The sequence below is a fragment of the Ambystoma mexicanum genome, chromosome 5q (assembly GCF_040938575.1).
Source record: "Ambystoma mexicanum isolate Mex_15411 chromosome 5q, UKY_AmexF1_1, whole genome shotgun sequence".
NCBI lineage: Eukaryota > Metazoa > Chordata > Amphibia > Caudata > Ambystomatidae > Ambystoma > Ambystoma mexicanum.
In genome coordinates this window covers 993,937,357-993,960,798 of record NC_090933.1, presented here as the reverse complement: position 1 = coordinate 993,960,798, position 23,442 = coordinate 993,937,357, and the positions used below count along the sequence as shown (strand labels likewise).

The 23,442-nt window shown below is 47.8% G+C and overlaps 1 protein-coding gene across 1 annotated transcript in view; it reads right to left on the bottom strand.

Annotated features, from left to right (window-relative positions):
• The window catches only part of LOC138498338 (fibrocystin-L-like), an 848,238-nt gene that overhangs the window by 265,551 nt on the left and 559,245 nt on the right, over positions 1-23,442 (bottom strand). The window contains exons 21-23 of the mRNA XM_069622136.1: positions 23,123-23,342; positions 21,047-21,135; positions 17,196-17,353 (exon numbers count right to left, since the gene is read on the bottom strand). Of these exons, the coding sequence (XP_069478237.1) occupies positions 17,196-17,353; positions 21,047-21,135; positions 23,123-23,342 (467 nt within the window). The remainder of the gene's footprint in view (positions 1-17,195; positions 17,354-21,046; positions 21,136-23,122; positions 23,343-23,442) is intronic.

Genomic DNA, 23,442 nt, shown 5'->3' with positions numbered 1-23,442 from the left:
TAGGAGCTATGCAAAATGTTCTCAAATTCCAAGCTTCCTTTAAAAATGCGAGCAGAGCTCATGTCACATAAGGGGCATCTGATTTTAAGAGCAATAGGAATGCAAGCTTACATTGTGAAAATTAATTTGTTGTGTGAGATTGGCATAGTGCAAAGAGGTAGACACAGACGCAAGGAATCAGTCTCTAAAACCTTTATTCATAAAGAAGGAGTTGGGATAACTCCTAATATGGGAGTATGTCAACCATAAAAGAAAAAGAATAACAGCCCAAAGTTTGTCAGTCAAAAACAAAAGGATGTCTGCGTCTACCCTAAGCTGGCTCTCAATTCTAGAATTATACTATGTAGGGGTTTGGACACCATATAAAAGGGTGTAGCAAAGTAATGTCAGGATAGCACTGCAGTAACTCTGCAGCTTTCTTCTCCAGTGTCCTTTCAACGATATTGGAGCTGTTTCACAGTTCCCTTCACAAGCTTGAACTGCTCGGGATCACCAGAGTTCCATAGACTTAAATGACTCTCATAACTTTCTTTCAGGCTTCTCGAGGCTTTCCTGTTCCACAGATTCAGCAGCCGTCTTGGTTTCACAGTTCCAATACTCTTCATATGCTTTTGGCTTTCAATTACTGTTTCACAAGTTTCCCAATGTTCAATTTAAAGGCTTTAACTCAAGATTCTTTCACTCTTGATTCTCACTCTTGATTCAACAAGTGTTCCATTCCCCAACAATGCCACAACTTATCACAGTTCAACAAATGTTTGTATCAGAGTCTATTGAATGCGCAGAGTTTACATTGCTCTATGCGGGTCCGCCCTGACACCTTGGCTCTCATGAGATCGTGCCCCAGGCACTCTGTCTCTAAAGTTCCTCTAATGCAACAATTCTTCATATACGAGACTTTTGAATGCGCATATATAACTTTCCTCTATGCGTGACCACTCCAACACCTTTGTTCCCTTGGGATTGTGCCCCTGGCACTCTTTCACATTTCATCAAAGTTTACAAACAGGATCGTGCCCTAGGAACTCTTTAGCTTCTGGTGGTAAATCATCCCCTTTAAGGTCAAACTCGAAATTCGGAAGTGCTGTAAAAACAGCTGGATTTCCGTGTAGTGTGGAGATTGCATTGCCATATGCAATAAAAGCCATGGAATGTTGGCTAGTGGTGATTCCCTGGGTTTCCTCAGGGTTCCATGAATGACAGTCATTCAGGATGGGAGACACAACTGAGAGGAGGATGTTCCATATGCTCTCACTCTTCTTAAAACCTATACCCTGAAACATAAATAAAGTACTTCTTCATTTTGTACTTGCTGGCTCCTGTCTCATACTTGCATCCTGTGTCTTCCTCCTGGAGCTGCACACTACAAATTGGCAATGAGGTGGCTGATCCAATGGCGAAATGCAGAGCCAGTGATGAAATTCGGTGCAGATGATGATATGCTGAGTCTCTCTGGATGCTGTTGGTCCACGTGGTAGAAGATAGTTGCAGCCCCTCTTTGATCGAAGTCTGGGAGGATCAATTGTGAGGGTTTGCTGTTGTCCCTAATTAAGGTATACTGTGTGGGGTACAGCAATGATGAAAATGTAAGCCCCAGCATGTCTTGGCCTTGGTGCACGGCCGAAATGCTGTTGTGCGGGCTGAAATGGTGTCTCCTGGGACGTGTGGTACCTTATCTGGGGGTGCTAGGAACATGTTTCCCCTTCCTTATTGATGGAACCATAGGGTGGGGCGTGTTGGTCTCCCGTTTTGAGGCAGGTAATATAGAGAAAGACAATGCCCATGGAAGGAGAAATTATTTTTTACATTGCGCCATCGTCGTGCTCCAAATGTTCCATGGAGACCGTTGAGGCCTAGGGCCTGATTCAGAGCTTGTGCTTTTTATAGTGTTTGAAAGCCGACATTCTCCCCTCAAGTTTCCAGCACCATCATTCTGAGATGGGTTGAAATATTGGAGGGGAAATGTCATGCTTTCCAGCAGAAAAAGCTGCTAAAATCACACATTGTGGGGGATATATGTGCTCCAGTGGCATTGCAAGCATTTCCCAAAAGACTGACACTTTTATAATTCAAGGAAGTTTTCATAAACTTTCATCAAACTAGAAAAAAGAGGCTGCAGTCTGAGAAATGCAATGTTTAAAATGGGTAAAAGTGTACTGTGTTGTTTAATGGCACCTCCTAGGGTACAGTTAACGAAAGCCACTTTAGGCTGGGGCAGCAACGGTATTCTGGCCTCTGAATACAGTCATTGCCAGCCCCTTACATGTGAGGTGGTTGGGAAGGCTGTTGTCATGCCGTAAATCATGGTTTTGCTTGAGTGGCGGCCTTCATTTATTGCCGCCACTTCCGTATTACTTCAGAATACATTGTATGGCCCCTAGCGGGTCGTGTGCACGATGAGCACCCCTGGCCCCACAGATGACACACGGCACCTTGCTCTCTATCGGGGCTTCGTACATGCTCTGAGGCACCACGGGACACGCCCTATTTTTTATCTTCCACACGCGCCGGATTTAAGCCACTCTGCTGTGTGTGTTTCTTAAAGGAACACCACACTCCTCCTTTTTCATAACGAAACAAATAACGATTTATGTAACCACATAAACACTTGGTAATTAAACACACAAACAGCCAACTAAGTTATTCAGTCATTTAAAATTGCGGTCAGTGTTCGGCTCATGTGTCCAGCATATAACCCTCCAGGTGAGCAGGTCTCCTCCTACCTGCATGTTGCGGAAACCGCTGGCCTCATTCCCAGCCAGCCTCTCCTCACCTGTATCCTGTTGGTCCAGGGGATTCAGAGAATAATCAGTCCCACCACATTCATCAGACTCTTCTGCAGGCCTCCTTCCAGTTGACACTCCTGGCTGGTCGTTCCCCAGGATTCTCTTAAAGAAGCTTGCATATCTCGTGACTGTTGCTGTCCCATCGGAGGCAGTTACCATGGATCCCTTTACAGCTATGACGTCCAGGGGTTTGGGTTCATATGGCAAGGACAGTTTCCCTTGTGGATGACCGTTTCTCAAAATCACTTTGGCCCTCATTACGACCCTGGCGGAGTGGGATTACGCCAGCGGTAATCGTGGCGGACCCGTCCGCCTTACTACGAGTTCCCGTAGCGCCATGGAGCCTTTTTCCGCCTGGTTTTTCCGGGCGGAGAAATCCATGGCGCTACGGGACCTTGATGTTAATTACGCCACCGTAATTTACGGTGGCGTAATTAACGCCTTCCCCACTCCCATTATACCCTATGGGGCAAAAATGGGAATGGGGAAGGGTAAAATGGGGATTGGGGATTTACCGCTCCGCCAAGGTCGGCATGGGGCGGAAAATCCGCCAACCCCCATGGCGGTATCGGCAGCTTTCCGCCATGCTCCATGGTGCATATTGCACCATGATCTCCGCCAGGGTCGTAATGAGGGCCTTTGTCTCCTGGCACTAGTGTATTTGGTCTGAGTCCTCTTCTCACATCCTCACTCTCATTCCTGGATCTCAGTCCCCTGTGTCTGGCAGAAGACCTCTCGGACATTGCTTGAACAAGTCCTCTGCCGGCGCCACCCCTGTGGAACAGTGGGTGTCGCCCGATAGTCCTTCAGAAACCTGTAGAGGGCCCTCCTGAGACAATGGGCCTCATTATTAAGGGCTTGGCTGCCTCCAAACTAGTAATGAGCACATTTACCAGTGCCGTTAACCCCTTACCGCCCACCTCGTAATGAGGCGTAATGTCCTTGGCCATGGGTGATGCGGAACAACTTGCTAAAGGACCTCATGAAGCTTTCTGCCTTCCTGTTTGCCCTTGGCCAGACTGGTGTGACCTTCTGATGGTGTATTCCAGGGGTCCCCAACCTTTTGTGCACAATGAGCAAAATGTGCATATCAAATGAAATGGTGAGCAACTTCCATTCTTCGACAGAACATATCGACGCTCAGTTGGTGCTCAGTTGGCACAGAAGTGATTACAACACAAATGAAATTGTAATAAACTTAAGACTGTTAACAGAACATTTTAATTTGCATACTTAAGTTATCTAGACGACATAAAGGATATTTACAATACCTTTAACTTCATTTAACATTAAGTGGTTGTTTACTGGAAATGTTGAGTAAATTGAGTGGTCAGTAGTACATTTAAAAACAAAAAAACTTTATTTAAAAGACAGTCGTACAGCAAGCAGCGCATTGCTGCACATTTGGCAATACAGAGTATTCACACTGGGCACCATGACAGAATATCTAATTACACCCTCGATCAGTTCGACACAATCACATAATGTTAAAGTACATAATCTCGTGGGCTGCTCATTTTGGGGCATTCTCATGCCCCCACCCCTGTCGCCTCAAAGGAGTCAAACATTTTTAGAACTCTGGGACCAGGCCAGTTGTTCAAAAATATAGTAGGACTAAATAAGCATTACATGGGCCTTCATGGTCTCGAGCACATTTTTTTAAAGAACTGTACTGCAAATTTATTGACAGTCAAATTGATCACAAATTGAGCACTGATTTTCAGGTATATTTTGGGGTTCTGCCCAGGGATTTTCCAGGTGCATACAAGATGAGTAATATTGTGCCTCAGTCATTGATTACTGTGTTGTAGACAGTTTTTTCAGGAATGTCATGACATTTAGCATTTCTGATTGAACAGAAAGGATCACTATCTTCTTGAGTTCATTTTCAAATGGCCAGTGGTAGGCACCACAAAGAAGATGCCCGACAGCCAGAGGGACTGGTTGGCAATGCCTAAGCTCAACAAGGAGGTATTGGAAAGAATTACTAATTTACAAGAAATTTAAATATTTTCTTTACATTGTTTAACATTTCAGAAGCCACAAAAGAATGTGTCATTGAGTCTTTGGTTGAAACTATCCGGGACCGAGCTATTGCCAAACGGCATCCCCAGTTCAGGAGTTCCAGGTTATAGAAAGGGATGCCACATGGTTTGAGGTAGACTGTAGAATTGCGAAAAGAAAATTGAACCAGCATTTAATGAGTGGTGTGGAGCTGGTCAGGGTTATAGTTTCAAAGACCAAAAAAAGAATGCATTGAGCAACAATGGGAGCTTTTAGAGGGCCGTGTTTTCAAATGACAACAAATTGTTTATGTTTAATGCATTTGTCGAGACCACCAGCCCCCCACGGTCTTAAGGCCAATTTCCTTACTGAACATTCCCAGTAAGATACTCTTGAAACGCTTGGACTGGACGAGTGGGCTCAAAGTAACAATATTTTGAGGCCCTCCCAAGCGAATTTCAGCAGAGGGCTTAGTACAGTGGACCACTGCTTCACTCTGAGCACTATCATGGAGAAATACAGTAAGGTTCACCTCGTCAGCTTCCCTGCCCTGGGGGTATCTTGATAGATAGTCGGCTGCATTGTTCACACTGGGTCGGTATACTAACGACACTGTGTGTTCTAGTAGAGCCAGCATCCACCACTCAAACCTTGCCAGAGGCTTGGACGACGACCATGCCATGATGGGGAGCAGGGGTTTGCGTTCTGTCACAACTGTCACGGGCCTTCCCAGTACATACAGGCGAAAATGCTTGCACCCCCAAAGTACTGTAAGAGCTTTGCACTCAATCTGCAAATATATTTGCTCCGTATACAAGAGGGCACAGCAAAAGCAATAGGTCTCCCTTTGACCTTGCGAATCCCTATTCATTTACCTAACAGCAAACCCAAAAACAAATCTCAAATGTGTTCTGGTATACAAACCACCAACATACGATCTAACCTTCATCGACACATTCACTGAAGCCATCACCAGCCTAGCCTCCTGATCCCTGCAAAGTCCAGGACATCATGGACGCCAGACCCCCAGAGACAGTAACTGAGATTTGCAGTTTCCTGGTGATGGTAACGTACTGCGGGCGAGTTATAAGGAATCTGGCCACACGATCCGAGCCATTGAGGAACCTCACGAGAAAAGATACCACCTAGCAGTGGGGCCCTCTTGAGCAAGCAGCATTTGATGACATAAAGATGGCCCTCACAGCTGAAGACACAGTGGCATTCTCTGATCCATCCTTCCGCTCGTAAATAGTGGTTGATGCAAGTCTGATTGGCCTCCAACAGCAGAAATCACCACAAATACAGAAGATACCCCTAAAAACACTCCAGCAGACAGTATAAACACGAGAAGAGAAAAATCCCTATATCTGACACTGTAACTTCCAACTTGCTCACCACCTTGACACATCAACACCAGCGACATGCCCAGACATGCCAAGAACTGAGTAGAACGCCAAAAAAAGAGAAGAGAAGACCAAAGAAAAGAAAGGAACAAAACCAACTTCCTCACCCCTATATCACAAAAACACATGGACAGCGGCAGCAACCGCATCAAAACACTGAAGACGAAGAATCAGAAGAATATATCAACCCAACAATCAATCTAACAGATCGCTTCAGCAAGGAAGTAGACTACATGGACCACTGACCAATTTCTAACAACATCACAGAAGAACTACAACAGAACAACTGCAAGAGAAAATGAAAAATAAATAAATCCAACTGTGTAACCAAGATTCATTGCAACCTAATCAATGCTAGATCAATGTCAAAACATGCCACAGAAATCTTCATCCTCCTGTCCGACAGGGGTATCGACATCTTTTTCATAACCGAAATTTGGCTAGATGACAACTACAAAATCACACTGCATAACTGCATCCCTGATAACTTCAAGTGGTCACAACCAAACAGGAAAAACTAAAGAGGAGGAGGACCAGCGGTAGCCTACAAGGAACACCTGAAAATCAAAATGGATGAACCATTAAACATCAAAAACTGCGAATTCCTAATCATTCACCTAACAGCAAACCCAAAACAAATCTCAAATGTGTTCTGGTCTACAGACCACCAACATACGATGCAACCTTCATCGACACATTCACCGAAGCCATCACCAACCTAGCCATCAAGCAATAACACCTGATAATCCTAGGAGACTTCAACACTGGTTTGATGAAGAATCAGCTAACTCACAAAAATCACTAGTTAAACAACTGAAGACAATGAAACACCATCAGCTAGTCAAAGGAGCAACCCACAAAGCGGGACATACGCTAGATGCAATCTTCGCCAGCAAAAACCTCATCACCATGGCGCCACCACTACAGATCCTCTGAAGCGATCACCTCATCACCCCCTTCGTAATCATGCTGCCCACTATGACAGACAAAACAACCCGACAAACTGCTGACTACCATGAAAAGAAATTGCTGTGCCATCAAAGCCAGCAACTTGGCAGAACAACTAGAAGTCAACAAACCACCAACAACGACCCTGGACGGAACTGACTCGACAGCAAAACAAAATTACTTCATAACTGGATCATCGCCACTATCGACGAAATCTCCAAGGAAAAACCATTCACCCCATCGTGCAAAAGAGCTACAGCTAAATGGTTGATCCCACTACTCAACGCCATGAAAGGAACAAGTTACTTACCTGTAACTGTTGTTCTCCAGCATGGGTCTGGCATGGATTCACATGCTCATGAATATTCCCCATCGTCAGGCTGGGAATCCTCAGTAAAGAAAAAATCAGTATCAGTTTCGTTTCTGATCTGTCTTTCGTAGTAGTAACCAATCACTGATCTCTGCGTCATACTGACCACAGCCAATGACTGCCCTCTACCTAAGCCCCGCCTCTGGCAGCCATCTTCAGATTTGGTAGCACGTGAAGAGGCAGTATGACCAAGTGAAGAGCCGCAGAGGGGTAGGCGGGAGGGTTCGCATGTGACTCCGTGCCAGACCCATGCTGGAGAACAACAGTTACAGGTAAGTAACTTGTTCCTTCTCCAGCATGGGGTCTGGCATGGATTCACATGCTCATGAATATAAGAATAAATAGCAGTACACACATGCACAACCACGGGGGTGGCAAAAGGCTCAACATTAAGCAATACAAAAAACTCAACATTAAGTATCTCTTACCTCCTCACCAGGCTCACCTTAAGCGAACAGGTTGCGCAGCACTGCTTGGCCGACCCTGGATTCCTCCCTGGAATCCCGATCGACGCAGTAGAATCTCGTGAAGGTGTGCATCGACCTCCACGTAGCAGCCCTGCAGATGTCCAGCAGGGGCACACCAGATAAGAACGCCGTAGTAGCAGCGATCGCTCTGGTCGAATGGGCTCTCGGACGGCCTGGCAGCAGTCGGTTAGCCAACCGGTGGCAGTGCATGATGCAGCCGGAGAGCCATCTGGAAATAGAAGACTTCGAGAGAGCCTTCCCTTCATTCACAGGTCCAAAGTTCACGAACAGCTGTGATGTCCTCCGGAAACTCTTTGTGCGGTCCACGTAGAACTTCAGCGCTCTAGCCACATCCAGCGAGTGCAAAGTCCTCTCCGCCGGCGACAAAGGAGACGGGAAGAAAACAGGTAACACCAAGGGCTCGTTAAGATGGAAGTCCGACGGCACCTTGGGCATAAAGGAGGGGTGCGTCCTAAGCACCACCCTCGAGGCATGGAAAGTCAAGTACGGTGCTTTGCAGGATAGGGCCTGGATCTCTCCCACTCGTTGTGCAGAGGTAATGGCCACCAGGAATGCAGTCTTCCATGACACAAACTTCATCGGTGCAGAGTGCATCGGCTCGAATGGGGGCCCCATGAGCCTGGTCAGCACCACGTTAAGTTCGCACGTCGGGGCCGGGGCCTTCACCGGCGGGAACGACCGGAACAGTCCTTTCCTAAACTCTTTTACCAGTCGATGGGACCACAGGGATGTCCGTCCTGTGGTTCTGGTATATCTGGAGATCGCCGCCAGATGAATCTTAATGGAGGCATGGGCTAGCCCAGCCTTTGTCAGCGATAGCAGGTACGGCAGCACTTGAGGGGCCGTAATCCGTAGGGGGTTGATCTTCTGTGCTCGGCACCAGATAGAGAACCTCTTCCACTTATGACCGTAGCATTTGAGAGTCGAGGACGCTCTGGCCTTAGCAAGAACCTCTCCGCAATCGGCCGGTATATCGTAGCCTCCAAACTCTAGCGCTGCAGGAGCCAAGCCTGCAGGTTCAGCGACGCCGGGTCACGGTGGAAGATGGCGCCTCCTTCTCTGGAGAGAAGGTCCGCGTCCGCCGACAGCTTGATGGGAGGGGACGTTGACAAGTCCAGAAGGTCCGGGAACCAGATCTGCCTCGGTCATGCCGGTGCGACGAGGATCATCCTGCACCGGGACCTCTTGAGCTGGCTGATGAGTCGAAGCAGCAACGGAGGGAACGCATACAGGTATAGGCCATCCCAGGGGAACGAGAACGCATCTCCCATGCTTCTCGGCTGGGGAAACCTGCTGGCGAACCTCTTGCACTTCGAGTTCGTCGCTGTTGCGAACAGGTCGAACTGGTCGATCTGGGGTTTGCCCCATCGTCGGAAGAGTTGATCCACCTGATCCTGGCGCAGTTCCCACTCGGCAATGGTGTTGCTTTCTCCTGCCAGGTGGAAGGGAACCAGGAACATCCCCTGGGCGACCGCCCAGTACCACAGATCCTGTGCCTCCTTGGATAGGGCTGGGGATCTGGTGCCTCCCTGCTTCCGTATGTAAAACATTGTCGTGGTGTTGTCCGTGAAGATCCGCACCACCTTGCCCTTGAGCGATGGGAGGAACGATTTGAGAGCCCAGAACACGGCTCGGAGTTCCAGGACGTTGATGTGCAGGAGCCTCTCCTCCGGGAGCCAGAGGCCCCTTGCGTGGAGATCTCCGGTGTGGGCGTCCCAACCTTCCAGGGAGGCGTCCGTCGTCACCGTCTCCTGGTACGCCGCGTCTGAAAGTCCTTGCCCACCGTGAGGTGCGCTCGAACGCCCCACCACTGAATCGCCCGCCAGAAAAACCTCGTTGAGGGGGACTCTGTCTTTGAAGGTGCCCGTCGCCTGCATCCAACGGGCGTCGAGAAATTCTTGAAGAGGGCACATCCGTAGTCTGCATAGGCGCACCAGGTAGATGCAAGAGGACATCATCCTCAGGAGGGACTTGATGGACCTCACCTTGGCCACGTCCGTGGCTAGCAGGCACTGCACTTTGCCTAGAATGGTCTTTGTCCGTTCCTCCGACGGGGCCGCCAGGCACCTCACTGTATCGAGCTTCGCTCCCAGAAACAGGGCCACCTGCGACGGCACCAGGTGGGACTTTGGGTAGTTTATAGCGAATCCCAGGTCTGTGAGTAGCTGGACGGTCCTCGCACTGTGTTCGACGGCGAGTTCCCTCGTCCTTGAGCGGATAAGCCAGTCGTCCAGGTAGGGGTAGACGTGAATCCCCTGCAGGTGCAGCCACGCCGTCACTGGTGCTAGGCACTTGGTAAAGACCCTGGGGGCCGACTTCAATCCGAACAGCAATGCTCTGAATTGGTAGTGGCGTCCCTGGACGACTAACCTGAGGAACTTTCGGTGACTTTTGAGGATGGGAACGTGGATGTATGCATCCTCCAGGTCCAACGACGATAGAAAGTCGCCTTCCTCCAGCTGTCCCAGTACGTGCTCGAGGGTGACCATCCTGAACTTCTGTGATCTGATGTATTTGTTCAAATGACGAAGGTCCAGGATGGGGCGCCAGCCGCCCGTCTTCTTCCTGATGAGGAAGTACCTTGAGAACACCCCGGAGCCCCGGAGCCTCTTTGGGACAAGCTCGATGGCGCCTATCCTGAGCATCGTCTGTACTTCCAACAGCAGTTGCGGGATGTGATTTTCCTTCCTGGCCACAGGTGGAACGTGAGGGCACTTCTTCACGAATTCGATAGAGTGTCCTCTTGCCAGGGTATGCAGCACCCAACGGTCGGTGGAGATGGACATCCACACGCCGACGAAATTCGTCAGCCAGCCTCCCACCAGGGTGCTTCGGTGGGGGCCCGAGACCACGGCTGGTTCAGTCCTGCTTGGAGGTGGTGGCCTTGCCGCCCTGGCCACCTTGCGGACGGCGGAGAGGTACTCCCTGCTTGCCGCGACCGCTGTAGGCCTCCTGAGACGAGGAGCGTGCCGCCTGGCGGTAGGACGACGAGCCACCACTGGATCCCTTGGAAGCACCCTGTCTGCCTCCGGAGCTCCGAAAGGGCCGTCGTTGCTGAAGGGCTCCTAGGGCGCGGGCCGTCTCCGTGTCCGTTTTAATGGCTTGGAGGGATTCGTCCACCGCCTTCCCGAACAAGTTGCTACCGTCGAACGGCATGTCCAACACCCTGGTCTGGACGTCCTGACGGAAGTCGGTCGCCCGGAGCCAACCCCGTCGTCGTAGGCAAACACCGTTGCCCAGCTGGCGGAACCCAGTATCGGCAATATCGGTTGCCACCGTTATGGCGTGGTCCGACGCCACCTCGCCCTCTTGCAGTATTTCCAGGGCCTCGGACCTCTTGTCGTCCGGCAGGAAGTCCAATATGGGGGCCAGCTTAAACCAGAGCTCCCTGTCGTAACGGGCCACGATCGCCAGGGCGTTGGCCGATTTGATCGTCGTCGCCGCCGACGAAATGACCCGCCGCCCCATGGCGTCCAACTTCTTTCCCTCGCCGTCCGGCGGGGAATTCGACGTCGAGGCTCCTGACCCCGCCGCTTTCTACTTCGCCGCTGCCGAGACGACCGAGTCTGGCGTTGGCTGGGCCCTGAGGCACAGGGGAGCGGTTTCGGGGACCCGGTACTTCTTCTCGTACCGGTCCCATTTGGCTGGTGCCGTGGAGGGCTTTCTGAGAACCGACAGGCCCTCCTCCCAGATGTCATCGATTAGAGGCACCGCAATGACAGTCTTCCTCTTGGCCTCCCGGCGCTGATAGAGGAAACCTTCCCTTTTCTGCTCCTCCGGGCAGAGCTGGAACAATTTAGACGCCCTGGCGATCATGGCGTGCAATGAGCCACGCTCTTCGGGCGGCGAGGCCCGTGCGATGGGAGACCCGTTCCGTCGTCGTCGCCGTCGCCCTCAGAACCCGTTGTCGAGCCCAACGCACCATCATCTCCCCACTCATGGGAGGATGAGGAGGGAACTGTAGGCCTTACGGGGGCGAGCGGAGGAGAGGGTTGGGTCATCCGTCGTTTGTTCTGAGGACTTCCCGACGGGCCAGGTTGCGGGTCCTCCGGCCTGGGCCGTGGGAATCTCGTCCTTATCTCAGAGCATAAGGACTGGATGGCAGACAAAATGGCCGCTGAGCCATCCTGAGGCCTAGGTTCCGGCAGCGCCGGAAGGGAAGGCTGCTCTTCCTCGCCATCGTTGTCTTCCTCGGTTATCTCCCGAGGATTTTCCTTACAGGATCGAACCTTCTCGAATTGGACTTCGAGGTTCCTCACGGCCTCGGTCAGTTCCTACTCCGAGGCTGACTCCGAGCTCGAGGAGGCTACCGTGCCCCCCCTCGCTTCTTCCATCATGGTGGCCACGACGATGGGCTGAAAAGAGGATTCCCTCCTTGGCGGCAGGGAAACACTAGTCCCGGAGGCAGTCTCCGTTGGCGGGGTCTCTGCCGGCTTGGCCAGAGTCGCCGCGATCGCCTCGATAGAGGCCTTTGCCTGCTGGGAAGGGCCTTCACCACCTTAGGTGCGTCCCGGGCCTTCTCCTTCGGGGGAGGGGCGACGCCTCGCTCCCCCTCTTCCGAGATCAGACGGGGCTTCTCCCAAAGCTTACCCGGGGTCTCGGACTTCCTCTTCCCCGAACCGGAGCGCTGGCTCGTGGTTGACGGTGCCGGGGAAGGTGCGCCCTGCCTGGCGACCGAAGAGCCCCACCTTTCGGCGCTCCCGGAGCCAGCGGACTCGCAGTGCTTGGCCTGGTGTTGGGCCCCCATCGCCGGGGCGCCCGCACAGGACTTAGGAGCCCGCTCCGACCCTTTCTTCTTCTTCTCACCCGTTGAGCCCTTCTCCAACCAGCTGGCGAGACGGGGTCGACGGTCCCTCATGGTCCGCTCCGACAAGTTCTTGCAGAACTGGCAGTCCTTCTCTAAATGAGTCTTGTCCCCATGAAGACAGTAGAGGCATCGCAAATGTTCGTCTTCCTTAAACACATTCTGCAGCCCGCATCCAGGGCAGCTGCGAAACAGCTTGGGTCCGGGCGACGAACTCGCATGCTGGGCCATCTCGAAGTAGGCCGCGAATCTTCTGGAATCCTCCAAGAAGTTGATTCGACGTAGGAAAATCCCGCAACGGGTAGCCGTTAACGGGATTAGAAACGGTGGAGCTTGAGGCTCGATTAACCGAAAAAATGTGAAAATTCACCTGAAAAAGCGCGAAACACGCAGTAAATGCTCGAGCTAAGCACGAGGACTCCCAACACTTGAACGTGCGGTAAAAATCTGAAGATGGCTGCCAGAGGCGGGGCTTAGGTAGAGGGCAGTCATTGGCTGTGGTCAGTATGACGCAGAGATCAGAGATTGGTTACTACTACAAAAGACAGATCAGAAACGAAACTGATACTGATTTTTTCTTTACCGAGGATTACCAGCCTGACGACGGCGAATATTCATGTGCATGTGAATCCATGCCAGACCCCATGCTGGAGAAAGAAAGAACCGGAAACTTGATCTAGAATGGTGAAAAAATAACAACCAGGCGAAAAAATTGCAGCTCCAACGATAAATCCATAAGGCAAAAAATAAATACTATGACAACAGATTCACCAAAGCCGCCAACACCCAAAAAGAGCTATTTAAAATCATAAGCGAAATGAGAAACCTGCATGGCTGCATAAACACACCAATACACTCCACGAAACTATGCAATGACCTTGCAGACCACTTCAGAAACAAAATCTACATCTTACAACAGATGATACAAAGCTGACCGAGGAGCTACAACATGAACCAGCCACCCGAGGATCGCCAGATCAAACTCCAAAAATGTTCCCAAATAGCATTGGAGACATTTGCAAAGCTGGTAAGCAATAGGAACAAATCAGGCACCCCCATTATGGATCTGTGCCCTCCGGACATACACAAGTCAATCCTCACACAAGGAAGCCAATGGAATACTACGAAAACCTTGTCAACCAATCACTTTCAACAGGGAAAGTACCACAATCATTCAAATCGGCATACATAAAACCACTCCTCAAGGACACAGCCGGAAACATGGAGGGCCTTGCCAACTACAGACCGATCTCCAACATCCCCTATCCAGCGAAAATACTCGAAACATACGTCTATAGAATAACACAGGAATTCATAGAAGAACACCAACCGCTGGACCAAGCACAGGTAGGCTTCAGACCGATGAGAGAAATGGAAACAGCACTGCTTTAAATCTGGGACCTTCTTAAAGCTAACGCAGATGCTGACAAAAACACAGCGCTAATACTCCTAGATCTCTCTGCAGCATTCGGCACAGTTAACCATGAAACCTCATCAGGAGATTGGAAGAAATAGGAATCATTGGCCTAGGCCTGCTATGGATTAAATCCTTCTTAACAAACAGAACAGAAACTGTATGAATCAAGCCTTTCAAATTCACCACAAGGGAATCCATCTGTGAAGTACTGCAAGGATCCTCCTTCTTGCCCTGCTCTCCGACATATACCTGGTGCCTCTAATCAATGTATTTAAAAAACACTGCCTCACTTGCTACAAGTACTTTGATGACACACAGATCGTCTACAAAATACAAGACGCACACAAAGGAAACACAACACTAGAAGAATGCCTAGAAGAACTCTAAAGCTCGATGAACACTAACAGCCTCAAACTCAACCCGGACAAAACAGAAATAATGATCATATTAAAAAACGGGGAAAACAATCACTCCATCCCATGGCTGACGGAAAAGGGAACAGCATCGACTCCTACAACGATAGTAAAGAACCTGGGGCTATAATCAAGAAATGTTTCTTCCTCTTACACACAATAAAGGGGATCTTACCATTCCCTCTTTCACCCACAAAACACTCACCATCATCACACTCATCATGTCCAGAATAGACTATGCCAACAGCCGATTCCTAGACATGCCAGAACGACTATTAAAAAAACTTCAGCGCATCCAAAACGCTGCGGCCAGTCTACTGCTCAAAATACAGTGAAGAGAACACATTACCCCAGCGCTGAAACTGCTACACTGGCTACCAATAAAACAGCAAATAAAGTTCAAAATGATGTGCATAACACACAGAGCAATCCACGGCCAAGGAGCAGAGTTCCTGAGGGAGAAAATAACCGTCTACCATCCGACAAGACCACTAAGATCAAGCAACAACATACACCTAGAACCAAAACCATACAACAAGTGCGCTACAAATACCTTTAACATTAACATTTACACAATCCCTGCATTTGAAATGTAATTTTAATAATTCATGCTATACTAACTGCCATGTTAGGAATGAATTTGTTATGAATGAATGGGTTGTGGCCTAACCCAATATCATATATTATTATTTTTGCCATTTGTGTTGGTGATGAGTGATTGTGATGCGGCAATGTGCTTATTAATATACATTATAAGTAATATACATTGGGCCACATCACGCGGTGGGCAGTAGCACTTAAGTGTGGCGGTAACGCTATTAGCACCACATTTAAGGGCTGTCCCTATCAGGAGTCCGGCGCAAAAATGTGAGTTTTACCTCCAGCATTCTGCTGTAGGTAAAAATCTCCATTTTCAGCACTATATGCGCCGGCGCTGTCAGCACCACCCCAACCCCATCAGGTCCAATGGACACAATGGGGAACGGGGACTTACCGCCCCTCCTCCCCCACTCAGGATCTGGTGCAAATTGCACCGGACCGAGTTGCGGTAACGCAAATAGCACTGGGCGGTATCCCGGCACAATTAGCGCTGGGATACCGCCCAACTCGTGATGAGGCCCATTATCATTTATGTTTTACTGCTTTAAGCGGTAGTATGCTCATGAGCTATTATCATCTTGGGAATGTGTGTGATTAGTGCTCAGTGAAATTTAAATGTCATTCGGTGAAATGAATGATGACATTGAAGCACTATTCTGTGCAAGAGAAAAAAAAGTTATACCATTGCATGAATGCTAAATATTTCATCTTATCTACACTGTTATACAGGAGTCATAAACATGTGCCTGTGTATCTTAATGATGTTCTGTTTCTCTAGCACAGACATCTATTTATATGTCCTCTTTGTTTTGTTTGTCGCTTTTCTGTCTTTTCCTATCTTTTTGGTGTGCTCTTTGGGAGTGGTGTGGTAGTGCTACCCTCTGTCGTGGTGTGTGACAGGATCCCTGTGTGAGGACAGGTTGGTCGTAAGTTTGGTGTGTGTGGTTTTTCGCAGGTGGTACGGATAATGGTAGGTTACTATGTGTGGGTTGCGAATGTGCTCGGGTGTGGCAGGCCTGAGTCCCCGTGTGTGAGATGGTTGTAGATGTTGTATAGTGTGGTTTGTGCTTGAGGGTGGCAGCTTTGAGATCCAGGGTTGGCAGTCCCGGATAGATGGTGGTATGTTCCCTGTGGTGGTTCAGAATGTTAGTTACGTTGTTTGTGGAATACGCCCTGGTGTTCGTGAATGTTGTGTTGTTGCTCTGAGGGTTTTGAATGTGGTTTTGTTGCAGTGAGATAGTTGTGTACTGCTGTGCACAGGATCCTGTCTGCTATGGCTGTGTGTGTGTTGACTGCTTCCTATACTCTTTTAAGGAATGGGGATGTGTAGTGTGGGGCTTGCATTGCCACATGCAATGCAAGCCATGTAATGTTGGCTAGTGGTGGAACCCTGGGTTCCCTCAGGGTTCCATAAATGACAGGCATTCAAGATGGAAGACACACATGAGAGGAGGATCTTCCCTATGCTCTCACTCTTCTTATAACCTATACCCTAAAACATAAATACAGTTATTCTACATTTTGTACTTGCTGGCTCCTGTCTCATTCCTGCATCCTATGTCTTTCTCTTGAAGCTGCACACTGCATTCCGTTACCTCCAAAAAAGGTTGCGGTATCAGAACTACCACCATTTTTACTGCATTGGTTGTAATGAGGCATAACACCTCTTTTAGAGAGGTTGTGCAGACTGAGTGCTAAGAAGAAGTGCCTGTGTTTTGCCCACTGGTAGGGTAGTGGGCCAGACCTGAAGAAATCATGAACAACAAGTAGGAATGGTCAGTGAGTACACACTGCACTTGGAGTCACGCATTTATGATAAGGTGACAGTGCCAGCATGTGCCAGCATGTGCACAATCCAGAATACAGAGAAAAGCTCTAAAGAAAGCAATCCAGAAAGGGAAATACCAGTGAGATTGTAACATTGCCGTAGCAAAATGCTGTGTGGATTTATCTTGTTCTCACCTGTATCACGATGTAGGAAGTATTTAGAACAATATCCCTGTATCCTGATGGCAGCACAGTGGTGTCATTGCTAGTGACGTTGTCAGGTAGTGTTAGTTGACCGTAGATTGTAAGTGAGCCCAGAAATGGAATGTCCACGTCCGCCACCATCTGCACATCTGAAACATACATGTACATTTACAAACATTTACAACACCACGGATAAGAGCAAAAATGGGCAATATACTGAATTAAATTTGCTTACAAAACAGGGGACCAAATAACATTGCTCTTTTGAAAGTGAATATCATTCTCTTTGGTTCACTTTCGTGGAAACTAACCTATAGAGCAGATCGAAAGAGGCCATCAGGTCCCACAGCCTGGAGATGACTCAATGCTCTGTTACACAATTGATGTTGATAAGTCCCCAGCTTAATCCTGGCTGTCACGCTATAAGGACTGCAGTCTGTATTTCCTAGGCCTTTATAAAGCTACTAATAATGCCTTCAGCCCTCTTCCTTGAAGGTTGTGCAGAGCTTTTACACGCATTGTTCTCTATACTCTTCAGCTTCCTCGCAACATATCCTGTTCATTTACCTCTTATCCTCAAAGAAATCTCCACTGAAATATGTCTGCATTGCCTACAGAGCTTATATTTAGTTGGCATATTAAAGGCTTTAACTTGCCACCCACCCCACTCCATTTGTTGATAATAAAATTAAATATCTTCCCTTCTTTAAGATTACATTTCTGATCCCCACTTTGCATATTCTTGTTAAGTGATATTTTTCGAAATTCTGCTACATTTCTGGATAATCATAAACCGACTTGAGGAATTTTATAACAACAGAAGCAAATACACAGTGTGGTGTTGGGAAGTGAATATGCTGGGAGATGGCTGAAGTTCAAAGCGTGGCTCATGTTAAGCGACCGTAGCCAAAGAACAGGGAAATCACCCACTGGAAAGTGCATTAGGAAACATGTGCAGTGCAATCTTCCCAGCGGTAGGCAACAACAACATCTTGAAAAGGGCCTATACCACCATTCTCTGTTCCTTGACTTCTAGTGGTCCACTTTCTATAGCTGCTGTACCATCCTCCTTCTTAATTGCATGGGTGGTAACCCCTCCCCTTCCGAGTACCTCTCAGAATTCCCTTCTCAGCACCAGGGTCTCTAAGCACCGTAACCACCATGCCACAGTCATTTCCCAGCCCATCCCTACCACCCACAGTAAGTAGTTTAAAGGCCTTCAAAAAATCTGCAGTATCACCCCACAGCACTGCTTCCACATTGGTCTTCCAATGGAAGCAAGTGCAAACTCACTGCATTGGAAGTCTTCTAAAGGTGCTCAATCAACCCCTGCACCTGTGCAATATCCACCTTTCTGCACTGCTGCAAACCGCAAAATACCACCTAGGATTCTCCCGTGTCGGTCACATATGTATCCAGAGCCATAATCCTGTTCCACCATCGTTTAATGATCAGATTCACCTTCTGAACAGAGTGCAGCTAATCCAACACGTTTGCCCATCAGATTCACCTGCTATTCAATGATCTTTCTGATGTTAGTACAAGTTCCCATATGTAGGGAAAGGGTCAGGAAAAGGGTCAGAAAGCAACTGGAGGGCTTGGGGCTTTAGCCATCCGTTGTAAATTCTATCAACCTGAGGCTGGTGCACTGGGGCAAGGCAAATAGCCTTTTGTGGGCACAAAATGCACACACGTTCCTCCAGAGATTGATGCTGGGATGACCGATTGTGATTGAAGATGTGCTGCCCTGTTGGTTGTAAGAGGCAATAATAAAGGTAGGGATGAGGCCAAAGCTTGACATGCTGTAATGAACCAAGCTATCCTTCCTCCGTGTTTGCTGCTGCCCTCACATTTTGCCATTCATCTGTGAGCAAAGAGGTGTACAGGGAATTTTGGCATTGCAATTAGTATAGGATGTGGGTTGTGCGTGGGCAGTGCGACTTAAACATTGTCATAACATAATTGCTGTTTTCTCTATGCCTGAAATTGTCATTTTTTGTCTACTCTTAAATCTAAGAAACAGTTTCAGGATAAAAAGGCTGATTTGTTTATTACAAAGGAGGCTCCAAACCATTAATTCGAAAAACCTCTAAAATGCATGAAGCAATTGAAAAGCCAAGCTTAACCTTGGAGGGTTGAGCAGCTTGTCTCTGACAACCAACCATATGGTTCAAGAAACTAGAGGGTGATCTGACCTATTTAGATCTTTCAAGATAAGATTGTCAGAGCCCTACTGGCATTCAAACAACGCAGAACGTTTTCCGCATCTTCAGCTAATGTGGAACTCCAGACTGCATTGGGTCAAAATGAAGGGCGCGTCTCAAAACTAGCCTTTATTTGTGCTAATCTGGAAGAATTACCTTCATGGTGGAATCAGGTTCTCTTAGCCCTGGCTCCCGGTCTATCAGAAATGATTGTGGATTGCCTGTACAATTGGCAGGCAGTCCTGCAAAGCATCTTTTAAAGAGTACAATCTCTTTAAGAGTTTCAGAATGGGTCTTTTTGTGCCCTGTCTCTCTTCACGCCAAGCTCCATCATGATAAAGAGTGCATCTCAGACCGACAGGCCTTGTTTCATTTTCTTTTCCCTTACATATGCAAGCAAGGTGTCAAAGCCGCATATGCTTGTGGGGGTGGAAGTGTTTGTGTTGTTACTATTTTTGGACCTGATTCTGCTCCTTCCTCCCGATTTGGCTTCTTGTCTTCACTACTTCTGGCCATTGGATTACGGACTTCTTCTGGACTATTGCTTGGCAAAGGTTATTGGGGACATTGGACTTTTGCTTTCTAGAAGCTTTTCACCTTCCCCCTGCAACCAGGACTCCTGGCTCTGACCTCTTCAAGTGCAGGTGACAGCCATTGACTACTGCAGGTATTGGGGTACTGCAAATCACTGTTAAACCCCGCTATCATCTTGCTGCTGTCGGGTTCACTTGCCCTCCATTGTCCATCCTAGGGAGGGAGTCATAGGGATTCGCCTCACCTACAAAATCTACACTGGCAGTCTGTTGGTAGGTGTCATTTCATTCCTTTTGCTAAAGTATATTCCTTGCATTACTTGTTTTTGGAATTCACGTGTGATTGACTGTTCCTTTGCAGCTGCCTGGGTACCCGTGTTCCTGCTCTCGTCACCTGTGACCTCAATGACTGGCCAGGGAGTAGTTCTGGTTCCTCCATGGCCGGTGCTTGGGGACGGAGGTATACATAGTCATCGCAGAGTCTATCTTTCACAATAAAGCACTTCTGTGAATCAGGCCCAAGGCGTTATTAACGATTAGACTAGTCAGGGCTACAGAATTCCATGTCTGGGTGAGGTATTGCAATGTTGTGCAAATTAAAAAGCAGTATACATGTCATAGAAATCAGTTCAGGCCTTTAGGGGGGAAGAAGTTAGATTATTAGGGTTCACAGTCCATGAAGACATGTCATGATGATAAGGAATTATTGACAAGTTTTGATTTGGGGGAGAAGGGTAAAAAAGGAGGCGCCTGCTCATGAGGTAGGTCTGCAAGGAGAGCTGGAGAAGTTTGTAAGATCCATCCAACATGTGATTTGCCTAACACTGGTTGGGTTTCAAGATTGCTTATCATTTAGTGTGATACATGACTGACATAGGACGCTGAGCTTATATAGACTGCAACGCGCACTATACGCTACTGTTAAAAAACGTCGGCCTCGATGCTGGCTACGCACACCCTGTACAGCTCTCCACTGCTAGGTCTGCACTTTAAAAAATCAAATGAAAAGAGATACATATATGTAGAATACCAACTAAGCAATGGAACAAAAACAACACATGGAGAAAGTTCACATCTTACTGTATGTATGGAGCCATTATTTTACCTGCTGGGATCACTACGTCTGATCCATTTTCGGGGTACCTGTAACCATTTTCTGCTGATGAATTCCAAAATGCACGGTTTGACCATAAACTGAAAAAGACAGTGGTTTGTGTTGTCAGTAAATAGTGGTGGATAGTCCACACAGATGCCCACATGTCTGCACATGCATCCAGATGCACGCAGTAACCCACCACATGTGACTATCCTTTGGCATGTTATGACCCAGGTGTTATAAGTGCTGCATAAAGCAGTGCACACCTTTTGGCGGGCACCACACATCTTCTGCAGATGTCCCATGGCAACACTATGTGAATGCAGACAGTTTAAAACATGATGCTCTCATGGATCTAGAAATTATAATCAAGTAACATGGACATCAAAACTATTGCTCATTGACCCACTGAATGTATAGGTCTTGTATTATCCATTTTAATGGATTAATCACAGAAAATAATGAGCAGTCCATGATTCAAATAGCGGGAGTATCCCAGCACCAACCTTATAGGATGTATACAGTAAAGGATTAATGCAGTTTTCGTCTATGTACACTAAGGTGGGGTAATATTAGAAGGTCCGGCGGTTACAAGTGGCAGGTATCCAGCATGAAGCAATATATATACATTGATAGATGAGATAAAGTAGCCGAAGTGTGCGCTGTAAAGGTACTGCAAACCCTGGAGAAGTGCTGTAACCATTTAGGGCAAGAGTCCACGCACTGACGTCACTCGCAGTATCCTAGTACATGCATTTGGGAAATATATTTCTTATAACACAAAGGTGCCAACCCACATTCAAAACCATGCTGTCATTTTCTTTTCCCCTTCTTTTGCATTTTGTGGTGTTCTCTTTTCCTTCTTTTTTGCCAATTTCTTTTCTTCTCCCTCTCACTTCTATCACTGCACTGATTTTACAATTTTACGATTTCTTTCGACTATTTCTGCAATTGTTTTTTTCCCTTCTCTTTTCTTGCTCCCCAAGTTTATTTCTCCTTTCAGCGTCACATTTAGCAGGCAAAGACTGTGTAAGGGTAATTGAAGGCACCATAAGGTTGACAATCCCACAGACATTCATATACCCCAAGGAGCCACAATAGGGCACAGTAATTCGCTTCAAGTGACACTTGCTGCAGCAGCCTCTAGTTTTACATCGTGTACTAGATCCTAAAATGGGCGACTTCTTTAATTAACGGCTATAACAGATCTACTAATGACAGGCACTACGTTTAATATTATACGTAGCTGATGAGATAGCTCAATGGGTTCTGCGCTCTGTGTGTGATCTGCAGGTCACAGATTGGAATCTCGGCTACGCAAATTGGGCCCAGCCTTGCAAGGTCGATAAATGAGGACCGACTTCGGTTGCCAAAAGCACTATATAAATAAGAAATCCTTGTCATGCTAGCCATGGAATACTAGGTCTGTAATACACCGGGCTCGATGATTCCTTTTCCCCTTAGAGTTACCTCGTTATCTCAGGGGGCACAGATCTGCTATCATAAAAGGCTGAGGAGAGTCAGCATCAAGAAGATTGTGTGTATATCTGAGGGGCAGTTCCAGAAAATGTCAATATACAAAAGAAACTAGCAACATAAGGATGGTCACTGAGGATTGTTCTTTGTAATCCATTGCTGGCATGATGGTGAGACTCTGCTCACTGGTTCAGGACTCGGATATGTAGCCCAGTCCTGTCCTCATGACCGATCGCTTGTGCATTACAAGATGGCCGCACCTTTTCAGGTGGGCTGGGTTAGGGTCGTCTGTCCTCTCCAGTACAGGTTGTTTACTAGACGTCTGCTTTCCACCTGGTCTGGGGATGGGGAAGGTCCAGTGGCTGGGCTCTAGTTAATTTAGAACAGTGATTGTAGTTCCTCAACCCACAACAAAAGAGCAATGCTGTCAATTTCAAGTTTTAAATATCTTCTGTCAAATATAAACCTCAACATAACATACTGAATAATTATGATCTGTCAATCAAGCTATATTACCTCAAACATATCCAGCAATAAAAACAAACAGTCCCACCTACATTTTGATATGCACGATTCACGTTATAAATGTTTATAAAAAGCAATATTTACATATGTCCGTTGATACGTGGCTTGGGAGTAGTTGCGAGCGTTGTTGCTGGTTGGACTGTTGTCCCACCAGTTACTGGTGGCGGTGGTGGCGGTGGCGGCGGGGCAATACAATCTTTGTAATAACAGTAGATGATCTGCACGTACACGGAGCTGTCCACGACGGCAGGGTCCAGGTTGGAAGACATGTAACCCGCAGTATTTGGATTTGGTCTCCTACACACTGCAAGAGGAATGTGGCATCATGAAATCCATTACATTAACTTGACACACTGTGGCATCGATGTGGAAAAGGAAAGCTCCCCTGGAGATGAGTTTACACT